General features: G+C 42.2%; 1 protein-coding gene across 8 annotated transcripts in view; it reads right to left on the bottom strand.

Annotated features, from left to right (window-relative positions):
• The window catches only part of PPT2 (palmitoyl-protein thioesterase 2), a 73456-nt gene that overhangs the window by 9207 nt on the left and 47496 nt on the right, over positions 1–16753 (bottom strand). For 7 of the 8 annotated variants that reach the window (XM_087928557.1, XM_087928560.1, XM_026720076.2 and 4 more), the window contains 5 exons: positions 12719–12885; positions 10737–10890; positions 6164–6259; positions 4390–4497; positions 2918–3001 (listed from right to left, as the gene is read on the bottom strand). In XM_087928557.1, the coding sequence (XP_087784683.1) occupies positions 2918–3001; positions 4390–4497; positions 6164–6259; positions 10737–10890; positions 12719–12874 (598 nt within the window). In that variant the 5' untranslated portion in view covers positions 12875–12885. Of the gene's footprint in view, positions 1–2917; positions 3002–4389; positions 4498–6163; positions 6260–10736; positions 10891–12718; positions 12886–13121; positions 13299–16753 lie in introns of those variants that run through there. The other variant, XM_087928559.1, reaches the window with a different exon arrangement.

The following is a 16753-nucleotide window of genomic DNA, read 5'->3' as shown; positions in this document are numbered from 1 at the left end:
TGGGATCATTTTTTCAATCTTCTGATGAGCAAAGTGAATGGAAAAGCCATGATTCACCTAACAATCTTATTACTAACTTAATAACTGCTGCGGCTCAATTAACAACTGTGTCAAGTAAAGTCATAAAGTGGGCCAAAATTCATTTAATAAAGGTCTCACTTAGCAACAGAAATTTTGGGCTCAGTTGTGGTCAAAAGTCAAGGGCTACCTATATGTTTGAGGGAGATTTAAGTGGAATCTATTTTCTCTTTAAAATGACTAAAAATGATCCTGGGTATTTCAGCTTCCCCTATTCCAGTGACATCATCATTTCACTGGCCCCACCCTCACCTGGCCCCAGGTAGAGAGGATGTTCCAGGCCTAAAATAGATTTTCCTGCTCTACCTGTGGACAAATTAAACAAACCATTCAACCTCCAGGAAATTTCTAATAAAGTTGTCATAACTGATGCCTTTAATTAATCCCATTTTTTCCCCTTCTGGCTTTGTTCCTCTTTTACTTTAAGATTTGTGATCTGTCAATTGTTTTTATGAATTAATGCCTAGGTTAGACTACTGTTTCCTGACCTGGTTCAACTTTAAGAGGTGTGGACTTTGAACTCCTAAAATTCCCCAGCTACTGAGCAATTCTGGGAGTGGAATTTCTGGTTGGGGAATTCTGGGAGTTGAAGTTCATACATTGCCAAAATTAGAAAATGCTGGGTTAGGCAGTTTGCAAGAAATGATGCAGAAAAATAAAGCTAGTCCATGCCATAATAGCTATCCCCGAAGCAAAGATTTTGAATGGCATTTCACTGTTATCCCAAAGCCTGAAAGGGAAGGAAATTTGACAAGCTTGAATTTTAAAGCTCCCAGCTAATCTAGCTTGGCCAGACCTTTGTGAAAGGTTGGGTGGTGGGGGGAAATTGAGCTATGATTTTTCCAGTCAACTTGTATTCTCCATATTAGGAAATGTTTTGCTTGCAAATAAAATCATCTGCAGTCTCGTTTCTAAACTACTGCTGGAGGTACAGAGGCAGTAAGGTAGTTTGGACAGGCTCCCCAAAACAATCCCATTTGGCAAGAATACATTGGAGATTTAGTTTGCTCTGGGGGTTTGAACAGAGAATCATAGAGTTGGAAACAGCTATTTTGGGCACTGAATCCAACTCTTCTTGGTGCAGGAATTGAACTAAAGCATCCTGGGCTGATAGCTGCCTAGCCACTATAGGTAGTCTTTGACAACAACAGAGTCTGGAATTTCAGTCATAAATCGTGGGGGTTTTTTTCCCATAAATTGAGATACCACATGATTGGACTTTCATGATAATACTTACAATGGTTGCAAAGTGAGTCGAACAGTTGTAAAGTGAATCATGTGGTTGTTAAGCAAATCTATTTCTTCTTGTTTTTGCCAGAAAAGAGTCACTCTGAAAGTGAGATGGGTGATACCTCAGTTGGATTAAATCAGTGGTGTAGGGTTTCCTGCCTAAGCAGGCGGTTGGACTAGAACCGTGATGGCGAAACCTATAGCAAGTGTGCCACCGGTGGCACGCAGAGCCATTTGTGCTGGCACATGAACCGCAGGCCAATTTACACGCTCATGCGTGTGCTTCACAGCTGATTTTCAGCTGGTTTGAGGCCTTTTTCGACCTCCCAGAGGCTTGAAAAAAGCCTCTGCAGGCCAAATAGGCCCATTTCATCACTTCCTGTAATACCAGAAGTGATGAAACGGGCCTATTTGGCCTGCAGAGGCTTCCTTCAAGCCTCTGGGAGGCCAAAAAAGGCCTCAAAAATCAGCTGTGAGGCGTAATGCAGGTCAGGGCGTGGGGGGCCACGCATTGCCTTCTGGGTGCTAGTATGTGAGCGCGCGCACAATTTTTGGCACAGGAGCCCAAAAAGGTTAGTCACCACTGGACTAGAAGACCTCCAACTTTATTCTATTCTATTCTAATTAAAAATGTACCAAATTGCAGCCACGTGTCCACAGGATGCTACAACCAATCATAAATGGGATCCAGAGCTAATGTGATTATGTAACTATGGGAGGGAGGGAAGGGACAGATGTTACAACTTCAAGGATGGGTCATGACCAGTTTTTTTAAAAAAAATCTGTCGTAACCTCAAGTGATTGTTAAATGACCAGTCGTATGCCAAGAACTATCTATATCCATCCTTGTTTGGCTTCAATTCAGAAATGAAGATTCTGCAGCCTACCAGACATTGATGAACTAAAACTCCCAGCATCCTTCACTGTACTAGTCATACTAGCAAAGCCTTGTGGGAGTGGTAGTTTAACAACCTTTGAAGTGCCATGTTTTTGCATTCCAAACTGGACCATGGCTTCAACTGCATTTTTCTACCCCGGCAAGAACAAACACCAGTTCATAGTATAGCAGCAAATTCTGGGTTGGTGCAAGTATTAAGGCAACTAAGATAATATTGGTAGTCTTCTACTTACAACAATTCATTTAGTGAATGTTCAAAGTTACAACAGCACTGAAAAAAGTGGCTTATGACTGTTTTTCACACTTATGACTGTTGCAGCATCCCCATGGTCACATGGTTAAACTTCAGAGGCTTGGGAGCTGATTCGTATTAACTGAACGTTGCGATGACCCACAGTCACACGATCAATTTTTGCGACCTTCTGACGAGCTAAGTCAATGAGGAACCCAGATTCACTTCACAAGCGTGTTAACAACTATAATACAACTGCAGTGATTCACTTCACAGGTGTGGCAAGAAAAGGTCATAAAACGGGGCAAAATTCACTTAACTGCCTTGCTCAGCATTGGAAATGTTGAGCTCAGCTGTGGTCCTAAGTTGAGGACTACCTGCATTTTGAATTAACCACAAAGGAGGAATATATGCGATGTTTGCTATTTCACCACTCTCCCTTCCGTTACTGGAATTGAAGGATGTCAAAAAATATTTACCACTTGCATTGGGGTGAAATCTTTCGTCATTCAACACGGCCAAGAAATTGCTATTGTTGAGGTAAAGATCCCGATGGTGTGGGTCTGAAAATGGAAAAGACATTGGGGGCGGGGGGGAGAGAACAATAAAGAGAGAAATCTTGTTTTGTTTCTGTATCTATCAATTAAATCACTAAATCAACCTTGAGATTTAGGGCAATGTGTGAACCTAGCCTAAATTTCTCTGCCCTCCTACATTTTAGATATAAAAGTAGATCTGAACCAATTTTTAATACTGGAAATGAGCAATTAAAATGCTAATTTAACACTTTTGGCATAGACTATTATCTTATTATTGTGGCTGGGTAAGTAAATGCCTCATACATCCCACACATTAGAAACAGAAAATGTGGATAAACATTGGCTTATTAAGGAATTATGTTGATGCAGAGGCCAAATCAAACATCCCATTAAGACATTATTTATTTTTAGCTAAGTCCATAGCGTGAATTCAGCAACTATAATTTGAAAGCCACAGCTTATGGTTTAGTGAATTGTATTCACTCAACCCAATGACATTTGGCCATCCAACTTGGCTTAAGACAAGAACCAGGCCAAAAGATGAGCTCACCCATTGCATTAACCATAATGTCATGGTGGTTATCGCTTAGTGCTATTAGCTGAGCTACTGGAACTTCAGCAAACCACATTTAAAACCAAACCATGGCCTCGCACAATATATGAATTCACCAATATAGGTGAAAAGGTTCTTGGAGAGAGAGAAGTTCCATGAAGATGGGCTCCAGCACGAGTCTGAAAGCTCGGAAGACAAAAACTTCTAGTCCTGGTGACCGAGCCAGAGTTGATCTTGCAACATTATGCTGAGACACGCATATTTAACTTCGTTCATAAGTGAAAAAAATTTAAACAAGTGGTGGCTAACCTTTTTGGGCTCCTGTGCCAAAAATTGTGTGCGCACTTGCGCTCATGCGTTTGCACGCCGGCACCCAGAAGGCAATGCGCCCACCCCCACACATGTGCGCGCAATCCCCTGCCTCTGCCGCCCCCTTACCTGCACTGTGCCTCACAGCTGATTTTCAGCCGGTTTGAGGCCTTTTTTGGCCTTCCAGAGGCTTGAGGAAACCTCTGCAGACTTTTCAGGTCGAATAATAGGCCCGTTTCGTCACTTCTGGTATTTCCGGAAATACAGGAAGTGATGAAACCGGCCTATTATTCAGCCTGAAAGGCCTGCAGAATCTTTCCTCATGCCTCTGGGAAGCCAAAAAAGGCCTCAAACCAGCCGAAAATCAGCTGTGAAGCGCGTGCATGTGCAGTGAGGTAAGTTTGACTGCGGCTCGCATGCCGGCACAAATGGCTCTGCGTGCCACCTGTGGCACACGTGCCATAGGTTTGCCATCACGGGTTTAAACCCTCCAAAGCCCCCCATGAAATGCAGAATAACTGCTGAAGTCAAAAAGCAGACCGAATTTTACCATTCCAGTAGTTACAGATGGAGATATCTTGGCCCAGCTGTGTGTAGCAGATGCGATACAGATTGCTTTTCATGTAGTGTGGAAAGAGCCATTTCAAGTACTTGGTATCTGAATTGAGAAAGAAACGCAGAGGAAGCCAATGAACAGTTTTCCCACCACTGTTTTAAGTTCAGGATCTCCTATCTATCCTTTCGTAACCCAATCTGATATTTCCAGACAGGGTGACCCTGTGTGCTTTAGGAAGGATGAAGCACAAAAAGGCAACTAACTAAATTTACTAAAAGTAAATAGCTATATGCACCCCAGCCTGAGGTGGCATTCAGCAGGTTCTGACCAGTTCTGGAGAACCGGTAGCGGAAATTTTGAGTAGTTCAGAGAACCAGCCAATACCACCTCTGACAGGCCCCGCCTCCATTCTCTGCCTCCCAAGTCCCAACTGATCGCCTGGGACTTCTTTGGTTGCCCTGCACAGGAGAATGGAGCTGGAAAGCAGGTTAGTGGGTGGGGAGGGAATGGAGATTTTACAGTATCCTTCCCCTGCCATGCCCCACCAAGCCACACCCACCAAGTCAAGCCAAGCCATGCCCACCAAGCCACGCCCACAGATCCGGTAGTAAATATTTTTGAATCCCATCACTGATCCCAGCTTATTGGGGAGTTGAAATCCACTTATTTGGAGGCAGCTCCAGTTGGAAAAGCTAGAAGACGGGGCTGTCAAAATTCCAGAGATTTCCATCTTAGCAGTGCAAATATAAATAAACGTAGAAAGGTAAATGCAGTTAATCCTCGACTTACAACAGTTCCTTTAGTGACCAAAGTTACAAAGGCACAGAAAAAAAGTGAATTAGAGACCATTTTTTCGCACTCGTGACCGGTGCAGCATCCCCATGGTCATGTGATCAAAATTCAGATTTTTGGCAACTGACTCGTATTTATAACCCTTGTAGTGCCCCAGGGTCATGTGAACAGATTTTGCAACCTTCTGACAAGCGGAGTCAATGGGGAAGCCTGATTCACTTAACAGCCATGTGACTAACTTAACAACTGCAGCGATTCATTTAACAACTGTGGCTAGAAAGGTCATAAAATGGGGCAAAACTCACTTAACAACTGTCTCACTTCACAACAGAAATTTGGGGGGGTCAACTATGGTCGTAAGTCGAGGATTACCTCTACAAACCTATGTTTAAATATAATTGAAACAAGTGCAGAAATGGAGGTGCAGAAATGAAACTTCTGGATTGGTCAGGCATGAACGGTAAACCAAACAGGACTAAGGGGTAAGATCATCATCATCATCTCTTTTTAACGACCCCATAATCCCTTGCAGGGTGGAGTCTGGGCAACTGAATGGAGCTGAGTGTTTACTGGCCGGATGCCCTTCCTGTCACCAATACAGAGTTTTGTTCAGCAGATATATTCTCAGTGTGCCCAAAGAGAGAAATATCTGCCTCTACCTAGGATCGAACTCACAGCCTCCTGATTGTGAGGCAAGGGCTCCACCTCTAGGCCACCTCACCACTCCAGGGCAAGGGATAAGAGACTGAAAATGAAATATTCTATTTTGTTGTTGTAGAAATGACTAAGTAACTGTCAGAAACGTAAAGCAAAAAAGTTGCGTTTCTAATTGCACTTTTGTATTCTACTGCACTGAAAAGAGTTGTAAGTCTCTGCTTTTGTTTTCTTTTTCCCTGACACTCCAGGCCTGCATCCCAAAGTGCCACACAAATGTCACCAGAGTGTCCCCTTGTCCTTGTTTCACTGCAGCACTTACCTCCATATTGCCCCATTTGCGGGGAGGAGAGAGAGATGAATGTGTCTACATTGTGGTCGGGCATCGTAGAGAGCAGAGCACGACAAATGAGCCCTCCTGTAGGACAGAGTGAAAATTGTCAGGGAATTGCGTAGCCGGTATCCAAATGGAGTCAGAGACGCTGACATAGACTTGTAGTTTTATATTAATAGCAATAATACATAGACTTATATACCACTTCACAGTGCTTCACAGCCCCTCTGTAAGTGGTTTACAGAGTCAGCATATTTGCCCCAACAATCTGGGTCCTCATTTTACTGACCTTGGAGGGATGAAAGGCTGAGTCAACCTGGAGCAGGTCAGGATCAAACTCCTGGCAGTGGGCAGAGTCAGCCTGAAATACTGCATTCTAACCACTGTGCCACCGAGGCTCTTGCATTTGACATTTTGATGTACATTTTGACAGCATACTTAGCAACAACCACAAATGGCTGTAAGCTATTTGAATACTGCATTCTAACCACCGTGCCACCATGGCCCTGATGTTAAATAAATATATTTAAGGGGTCCTTGGTGCTCTCTGAGCTTGTTTTCTTGCAGATGTTTTATTATCCTAACTAGATAACAACATCAGTGCTATCGGTAGTAAGGAGTGCTGTTTGATGTCAGTTTATATTCTGGTTTCTTGCCTGTCTGTGTGGTCTTATAGATTCTTCGGTTGGGCTGTTTACTGATGGATCTTTGGCAATTTCTTGATTGGGGTATTGTTTACTTGGTTGTTGGTCTGAAGATAACCTTGGAGTTAATCTATACTGATTTGGGTGCAGATTACTGGTGGGGAAATGCTGGAGTCTTTTTGTTCTCTTTTGGGTTGGTTAATTGTCTCTTTTGCATTGTCTGTAGATGTTGTTAATGTGTATGTGTCTATTGATGGCTGATTTGTCACTGTCAGGCTCCTAGAAATTCCCCTGGCATTTTTGGACATGGCCTGGTCTAGGATGGTGACATTTTTCCAATTGAAACTATGGTTGAATCTGTCTATGTGTTGTGAAATTAAATAATTTTTGTCATGTCTTCTGGCTGCCAGTTGGTATTTATGGATGCATTCTGCCAATATATAATTCTTTATTATTTATTGGCCAAGTGTGATTGGACACACAAGGAATTTGTCTTGGTGCAAATGCTCTCGGTGTACATAAAAGAAAAGATATATTCATCAAGAGTCAGGAATCATAAGGTACAACACTTAGTGATAGCCATAGGGTACAATAAGCAATCAAATCATACTAGGAAACAGAATAAAAATAGTTAGGATACAAGCAACAAAGTTACAGTCATACAGTCATAAGTGGGAGATGGATGAAAAGAAGGGTGGGAAGATTAATAGTAATAGTAATGCAGACTTAGTAAATAGTTTGACAGTGTTGAGGGAATTATTGTTTAGCAGAGCGATGGCGTTTGGGAAAAAACTGTTCTTGTGTCTAGTTGTTCTGGTGTGCAGTGCCCTATAGTGTCAATCTGAGGGTAGGAGTTGAAACAGTTTATGTCCGGGATGTGAGGGGTCTGTAAATATTTTCACAGCCCTCTTTTTGACTCGTGCAGTATATAAATGCCATTAACATCTACATTTACAGTAAATAAGATAGGCACATCAGTACATCATGAGGTAAATCGGGGAGCATACAAACCACAGAGAAGAAAAGGGTGGGGGAAAAGGGGTAAACTCCCCCTCCACACCCATAGCAGTCAATCAGAGCAGACTGACTCACATAGGAGCCAGCGCTCTTCAAACTCAACCACAACTGTGTGTTGTGGCTCACCACACAACCCCACTGCTCCAGCTACTAAATTTAAAGATTTTAACAGAAAATAATCGAGTTTTAGAAAAGGGGCAACAGCTCCTTCATCTCCCAACATAATTCAAGTCTACACAGCATCCACATCACAACATTTTTCTCTAAAATTTCACCCAAATAAAAAAAAAAGGTGTTCTTCTATCTTGACTTTTGGGGCCTTCCATAAAAACACCAATCTTTCACAATATGTAGAAGATTTGAAGGTTAGAAGTGAAGCCTTCGGGGTACAACTTACAACGATCTGTTTACAAACTGCTTGAACTTATAATGCCACTGGAAAAATGTGATTTGCAACTGGTCCTCACACTTATGACCATTGTAGCAGCCCTGTCCAGGTTTGGGGGCTTGGCAACTGGTATACAACACCCCAAAGACCTGTGGTCACGAGTTGCGACCTTCTCAGCAATCTTCAGACAAGCAAAGACAATGGGAGAAGTTGGATCTGCTTAATGACTACGTGATTCACTTAAAAATGTTTAACAACTGTAGCAAAAAGTGTCCAAAAAATCAGGCGCGACACACACTTTGCTTAGCGATGAAGATTCAAATCCCAGTTGCATCTGGAAGTCAAGAACTACAGATAGCTCTCGGCTTACGACCACAATCGAGCCTGACATTTTTGTCGCTAAGTGAGTTTTGACCCATTTTACGACCTTTCCTGCCATGGTTGTTAAGCAAATCACTGCAGTCAATAAGTTAGTAACCCAGTTATTAAATGAATCTGGCTTCCCCATTGACTTTGCTTGTCCGATGGGGATCACATGACCTTGAGACACAGAAACGGTCTTAAGTATGAACCAGTTGCCCCATGAAGCTGAATTTTGATCACACAATCACGGCGATGCTACAAGGGTCATCACCGTGAACAACGGTCACAAGTCACTTTTTTCAGTGCCATTGTAACTTCAAACAGTCAGTAAATGAACTGCTATAAGTCGAGGACAATTTGTAACTGTATTTCTCTTCAGATTTGGAAACATCTGTGAGTTTCGCAAGGAGATTATGACAAGTAGCATCAAAGATTAGGACAAACATTACAGATATCTGCATACGGAGCAAACTTCCTAAATGCAAGCTAATAGCAATAGCTCTTAGATTTATATACTGCTTTATAATGCTTTACAGCCCTCAGAATAACAGAATGATGCTTGCCCTGGTAAACATTGCTTCAGGCCAGTGTTTTTCAACCTCAGGAGCTTGAAGATGTGTGAACTTCAACTCCCAGGTCAAAGAAGGGAGGTTTAAAGATGACTGGGTGGTGTCCGTACAGTCCAATCATCTCTTGAATACAGTTTTATCTAGGCCCCGGGTTGCAAGCCAGGATGGTATCAAAATAGCTTTTCTGCTTTAGGCCTGCAGCTCAAACAAATATGGAGAAGATGATACGGTGAAGCTCATACACAAAGAGGAAGGCTTTGAACTCTATAGGGCCGTGATGGCGAACCTGTGGCATGCGTGCCAGACGTGGCACGCAGAGCCCTCTCTCTGGGCGCCTGAGCCGTCGCTCCAGCTCAGCTGCGCATGTGCTTGCGTGCTTCCTGCCAGCCAGCTGGTCTTCAGGTCTCTGCCATGCATAAGCAGTGGGGGGGTGGGGCGCATGCCCTGGGGGTCACACACACATGCAAGGGTTGTGGGGGGGGACGCATGTGCATGCGCGGGGCACGCACACGTTGCATTTTGGGGGTGCACGCGTGCACTTTGGGCACTTGGTGCTGAAAAGGTTAGCCATCACAAGTGCAGCAGCAGCCAAAAAAGCCAATGCAATCCTAAATTGTATTAACCGAGGGATACAATCGAGATCAAGTGAGGTACTAATACCACTCTATAAAGCCTTAGTAAGACCACGCCTAAAGTACTGCATCCAGTTTTGTTCACCACATTACGAAAAAGATGTTGAGACTCTAGAAAAAGTACAGAAAAGAGCAACCAGGATGATTAAGGGACTGGAGACTAAGGGCTAGGGCAGGAGCACTCCACTGAACCAGGCTCATTAGCAATAACTGTGAGAGGGATCTTAGAGTCTTAGTGGACAACCAACTAAATATGAGCCAGCAGTGTGCAGCAACCACCAAAAAAGCTAATGCAATCCTAAGTTGCATTAACAGAGGGATACAATCGAGATCAAGTGAGTTACTAATACCCCTCTATAAAGCCTTAGTAAGACCACACCTAGAGTACTGCATCCAGTTTTGTTCACCGCATTACAAATAAGATGTTGAGACTCTAGAAAGAAAGTACAGAGAAGAGCAACCAGGATGATTAGGGGACTGGAGACTAAAACATATGAAGAACATATCACACAGGAACTGGGCATGGCTTGTCTAGTGAAGAGAAGGACCTGGGGAGACATGATAGCAGTCTTCCAATATTTGAGGGGCTGCCACAGGGAGGAAGGGGTCAAGCTATTTTCTAAAGCACCCGAAGGCCAGACAAGGAGTAATGGATGGAAACTGAACAAGGAGAGATTTAGCCTGAAAATAAGGAGAAACTTTCTGACAGTGAGAACAATCAACCAATGGAACCGCTTGCCCTTGGAAGTTGTGGGAGCGCCATCACTTGAGACCTTCAAAAAGAGATTGGACTCCCATTTGTCAGAAATGGTGTGAGATCTCCCACTTGGGCGGGAGGTTGGACTAGATGACCTACAAGATCCCTTCCAATTCTGATTATCTGTTATCAGTTAGCCCCTTCCTATATGGAGCCAGACCTTTCTTTGGCCATAGCAAGAGCCCCATTACCTTGTGAGTAGCAGTAAAGGTGGACTCCATCAACAGCATTCTGCATAATAGGGTAAATCGCTTGTCTGAACCCCTCCACTTGCATCCATAGAGATTTCAAGCTTTCTGTTCGGTCAAACAAATCCACAACTGAAACGTTGGTTCCTGGATGAGTCTGCAGGAATTTGACAGGGGTGAAAAGCACAAGATATTTTCAATCCTTTATCACATTCCTTGGACGTTGGGAAAAATCTAGGCTGAAGCCGAACCTAAACTGAACCTTTAGGAAGAAGATTGAAGCATAAATGTAACAGTGCTATAAAAAAATTTTTTCAAAGGAATTACCAAGTCTTTTTTTCTGTCAGTAAAGTAACAACACACAGCTTTCAACAGCGAGAAAGGATGAGGGACGTATAAAAGATTTACAAAGGGGAAATGTAAGCCCTGCACTATCCCAATCTTTTCTTTTCCTTCTAGATACAAATACCACAAACATAAAGCTACATTTGTTACTTAGTCCCAATTTATTCCTTATTTCCATCAGGGAAGATCTGATGATCTATTTCTCCAAAATATTCTTGCCCCAATCAACAAGGTTTGCTTAACGTCTAGTCACAGCACAACCTCAGCTACCCACTGTAGTCATTCTGTGCAGAAAGCAGAACTCCTAAACTCCTTTTGCCTTGAAATTTGAAGAAAGTGCCTCTGATGACACACTAAGATTGGAAGGGGGGAATATCTTCTGGTGGTGATTTTTCCCCTTTTTCTTTCATGTATGGAGGCAGCCTGATGTAGTGATTAGATAAGGCCAAACTTGGATTAATAAGTTGTTGGTTCATAGTCCTACTGAGTCATAAAATGGTTCCTTGATACTCAATTGCTTTGAAACTCAGCAAATTTGTTACTCAACGCATTTTAACATGAACTTTTTTGTCCTGGTACTCGTTTAGTACTCAACACACGAGCTAGAACTTATCCGGGTCAGCTGTCTTGTGACTCATTACATTATTCCTCATGGGAAAAATCTATTTGGTACTCATAGTTTTTGGAACCAATTAATGATGAGTATGGAAGTAGCACTATAATTGTCAACTTGAACTACCTTACAAGGTGTTGCAAAGGGAAAAACGGGGTAGAGGAAGGAATATGATGACTGAACTTGAAAAAAGGGTGGGATACTTAGACAGGTTAAATTACAATTATCGTTGTTGGGCAGAATTTCCATAATCAAGATGAACTTTTTACCAAAGATGTGGCTTCTGTTTCAGACATTATCAACAGCGATGATTCATGGACTGTATAACTTAAAACAATGGCAAAAGGATATTTCTAAGTTCACATGGCAAGAGAGGGAAAAAAACACTGAGAATAAGTATACATGGTTGCAAGGATGCTAAAGAAAAAGGAGGCTTGGGTTTGTCAGATTTAAAACTGTACTTTGTGGCACGTTGCTTGGTCTGGATAAAAGAATGAAGAGTCATGAATTGACATTTGGACGGCAATAAAACAAGCATTTGGAAGCTTCAGAGTCCCAGCTTTCATTTTCCCCTGCCCAGAAAAACCAGATTTTCTAGCTCAATCCCTGTGCAATATCAGCCTGTTTATCGCTCCACACAGGAGTACGTATATTCTGTCTGCTGCCTGCCCAGAATGAGTCACCTGAGGCCCAGAAAAATAAAGTACACCTTAATCCAGATTCTAATCAGGACAGGGTGACTACAGATGTTCTCCCTCCCAGACTGGCAAAGGAGGGGTGAAGAAAAGATTAGGAGAAGGAAGGAAGGAGAAGAAAGAGAAGGAGAGAAAAAAAGGGGAAAGTGAGAGCAGAGGGAAGAAAAGGAGCAGAAGAATGAGGGAAGGAGAAGAGAAAAGGAGGGGGGGGGAGGAATGAGAGGAGAGGAAGGGAGGGGAGGGGAGAGAAGAGACATAATTATTTATGAGGTCAACGTCTATGGTTCCCATCATTCCCCGTCACTCTGATCAACGCGGCCTTCCCCACTCACCTCATTGATGAAATTAAGCAAGAGCTGGAAGTCAGAAGGGCTGTCAAACAGGCCATGGACAACGATGACAGGCTTATAAGAGGCGGTGAACGTGAGGAAGAGGAAGGTGAGGCAGGAAGCAGCCAGTAACCGGAGACAGTCTCGGTGGTGTGGCATGGTCCCACCAGCTGGATGAGAAGAGAGAAGGGTTAAATTGACCTCCAGCCCAATCCTAAGAGATTTCTCACTGTCCATTTAAGCCGGAAATTCCTTCCTCTGCTCAACAGTGTATTATGGAGTGACTGCCCAAACTTAGAAGCGGGAAACATTAAGTCTACGGCCATGTCAAAGAGAATCACAAAATGGGGGATCTGGATGGACACACACACACAAACACACACAAAACACAAACACACAAACACACCTGTTATTTACTCCAAAGGCAAATGTTGACATCCTTTCCCATTCACCTTCACTTGTTCCTTAAATGCTTTCTTCCCCCTCTCTTAATTTTGTTGCTTTTTTTCTGGGCCGGAGGATGCAGTTTGAATCAAAGCTTCAGGTTATAACCATTCCACATTTTATTTCCTAAAAAGGCTGCAGAGGAAAATTTAATCTCCAATGCATCCCCCCTAGGAGCAGTAGGCAGGCCGGCAGCTTGAAACATTACAGAGGAATATGGGCACTTAAGAAGGGTGAAATATAAATAAATATACAAGTCTAATACTCATTTCAAGAGTTCGTGTAGTCAGAGGGCCCTGGCTTAATTCTCACTCTGGCTGAAACAAAATTGTAAATGTGGGCTACATGTACCATATTTAGACAGCTGTAGAATTACTGAATTCACCTCTCTGTTGTCTAAAATAAAATAAAAAACCCACTTGCCACCAGACAATATTAATGGAAGCGGGAAGGGAATGCATTGGAATGCAAGGGAGGTTTGAGAGGGAAATTTGGGGTGAAAGTGTGGAGACTGGAAGCCTGAGGTGGATCCAACACCCCAAGGTCATTGCTTGAGAATATCTGAGGCAGACAAACTGTTCCCAAAACGATGCAAGTGAAAACGATTGTTGGAGAATGGGCAATGGAAGGTCCAGGGGAGGAAAGCGAAAGTTTTCTCATGCTGTTTGCGCGTGAAATAGTTAGATCTGGCTTTTCCACTTCTGCACCCATAAGGAATTCCTCAGTAAAGTTATACTCTTGGTTTTAAAAAAAAAAAAAAAGAGTTTCTTTTGCTGTCTTCCCCAGTGGGACGGTTGACAATTTATTTGCATCGAGCTTGTCAAGGATAAGGTAATTCTCTCCAGCATCTTTTTTTCCCGTGGGCACTCTTTTTCACATTTTACCATCTTAAATTCATGTTGGTACATTCCAAAGCATGCATTCTATAATTCTCTCTGATCCAATCCTCCTGACATTCCGTAAAGCATAAAGACTTCTGTAAGACCTTAAAAGACTTCCATAAGAGCTTAAAAGACCTGGTACTGCCAGCTGGCTTGGGGAAGCATCACACTGAAGGTGGTTGATAGATTAAGAACTGATCCCGTCTCTTCCCAACCACCCCAGCCTCCTCCCTCCCTCCATCCCTATCATTTAGCTAGGGCTGTGTGCTGTATTTTGAATTTCTGCATTATTTCATTTATATAGTTTTGTCTTTTTAATACTGTACGAGCCACAGTAGTGCAATGGTTGGAGTGCAGTACTGCAAGCTATTTCTGCTGCCTGCCGGCTGCTTGCAATTTGGTAAGTTCAAATCTCACCAGGCTCAAGGTTGACGCCACCTTCCATCCTTCCAAGGTGCGTAAAATGATAAGCTGACTCTGTAAAAACCACTTAGAGACGGCTGGAAAGCACCATGAAGCTGTTTATAAGTGCTATTGCAATGGCTATTGTAAGCCATTTACAATTACTCCATGGTAAGATAAATAAATTTAATAAAGAAATAAATCACATAATCTTTTTGTCTTTGACCAGGAAGTGGGGAAAAAAAGAGAAGAGAATGAAGGATCGGTAACCTATGAGGCACGAGTAATTGGAAAGATCTACCCATTATCAATGTAAAAATCAGAAATATAAAACATAAAAACAAATTATAATTGCCCCTGTGAATGCAACAATGCACATGCATATCTTGAAAACAAATTTTACTTTCAATATTTTCTCTGATCACTCTCGCAGTAACTCAACCCTGACTACGCTATTTATTCTTTCAAACAGAGGCACCAGGATTCATACAAGCGGAGATAATTTGCCTTAGTCAACTCGGTGTCCGTAAATGCAGGACGGATGTGAAAGTGAGCCCTGATCTGCTATTATTGCTCACCGGGCAGGAATTCCACTGACCTACTTTCAACACAAGCAGGCAGTGTCCCTTACAAATCAGCGCTGAAAAGCACAGATTGCGTCATCCAGAAGAAATCTGTCTTCCATCTCAAAAGCGTAATCCAAGACCTGAATGCATTCCCTTCATCTGAATCCATAAACAAACACATTCAAATTTAAAGACCCTTAGTATTATTAGAAACTAAAATCCAGAGCTTGGAATATAACAAAGAACAAACATTGAAGAAATGGATGTTTAAAGAAAAGATACTGACTAACTTTATTACCAATTAGACACCTCTTTTGAACTCTTTATGGGACACAGAAAATAAATATCTTGGAGTCTTAGTGAACAACTAGCTAAACATGAGCCAACAGTGTGCAGCAGCAGCAAAAAAATCTAATGCAATCCTAAATTGCATTAACAGAGGGATAAAATCAAGATCAAGGGAGGTACTAATACCACTCTATAAAGCATTAGTAAGACTATACCTAGAGTACTTCATCCACTTTTACCACACTATAAAAAAGAAGTTGAGACTGAAAAAAGCACAGAGAAGAGCAACCAGGATGATTAGGGGACTGGAGATTAAGGCATATGAAGAACAGTTACAGGAACTGGGCATGGCTAGTCTTGTGAAGAGAAGGACCAGGGGAGACAGGATAGCAGTCTTCCAATATTTGAGGGGCTGCCACAGAGAGGAAGGGGTCAAGCTATTTTCTAAAGCACCTGAAGGCCAGACAAGGAATAATGGATGGAAACTGAACAAGAGAGATTCAACCCGGAAATAAGGAGAAACTTTCTAACAGTGAGAACAATCAACCAATGGAACAGCTTTGCCCTCAGAAGTTGTGGGAGCTTCATCACTTGAGACTTTCAAGAAGAGATTGGACTCCCATCTGTCAGAAATGGTGTAGGGTCTCCCGCTTGGGCAGGGGGGGGAGGGTTGGACTAGATGACCTACAAGGTCCCTTCCAACTCTGATTATCTGTTATCTGTTATTTATAAATAAATTATGACGTATAGATTTATTGATTAGCAATACCCTGTTTAAAAACGGATATTAATCTGTAATTTTAGACAAGTGCAGTGGCTTTTAGATGGTGCGGTGGTCTCAGAAGGCTGAGAGTTCAATGCTAGGCACAGACAGATGCTTCTCTATCAGGGTGCAAAGAGAAAATATCTGTTGTGAACTTCACATAGAAGTCAGAAAGGGCATTGGACTGGCAAACGCTCGGCTCCATTCAGTCAACACAATTCTACCCCAATACAAGGGATTACGGGGTCATAAAAAGAGAGAGAAATCTGTAATTCTAGAGTTGAACTTAAGTTTCATTTCTATCTCCTCTAAGAGGAACCAGAAATCATTCCTTTTTGTGCATCTTTCTACATTTTGTTTTATTTTACTGTACCTTTCTTTCCTATTTTTCTCTCCATCCCCTTTACTATTTTCTTTCTTGATAATTCTTTTGTTATTTTTACTTTGAAAAGTTTAATAAAACTTTTATTAAAAAAAACTAAACGGATGCTTGTAAAACCCAAGTTTAGGTACCCAGTCAGATCCAAACCCATTTCAATGTACCCCAAAAGAAAGCTACAGTCATTGACCTAAGATATTTCTGATGGTAGGTTGCAGAAGTCTGACGTTCTATATAAGGTTAAGTTAATTAACTTAATTAACTAGCCAGTTAATTAAGTTAATTAACTAGCCAGGATTTCTCTAGGAGAGCCTT

Source organism: Pseudonaja textilis, chromosome 2 (genome assembly GCF_049901715.1).
Source record: "Pseudonaja textilis isolate UNSWEBS1 chromosome 2, rPseTex1.2, whole genome shotgun sequence".
Lineage (NCBI taxonomy): Eukaryota > Metazoa > Chordata > Lepidosauria > Squamata > Elapidae > Pseudonaja > Pseudonaja textilis.
Note: the sequence above shows the minus strand (reverse complement) of the source record. Positions and strands in the feature narration are given on the sequence as shown.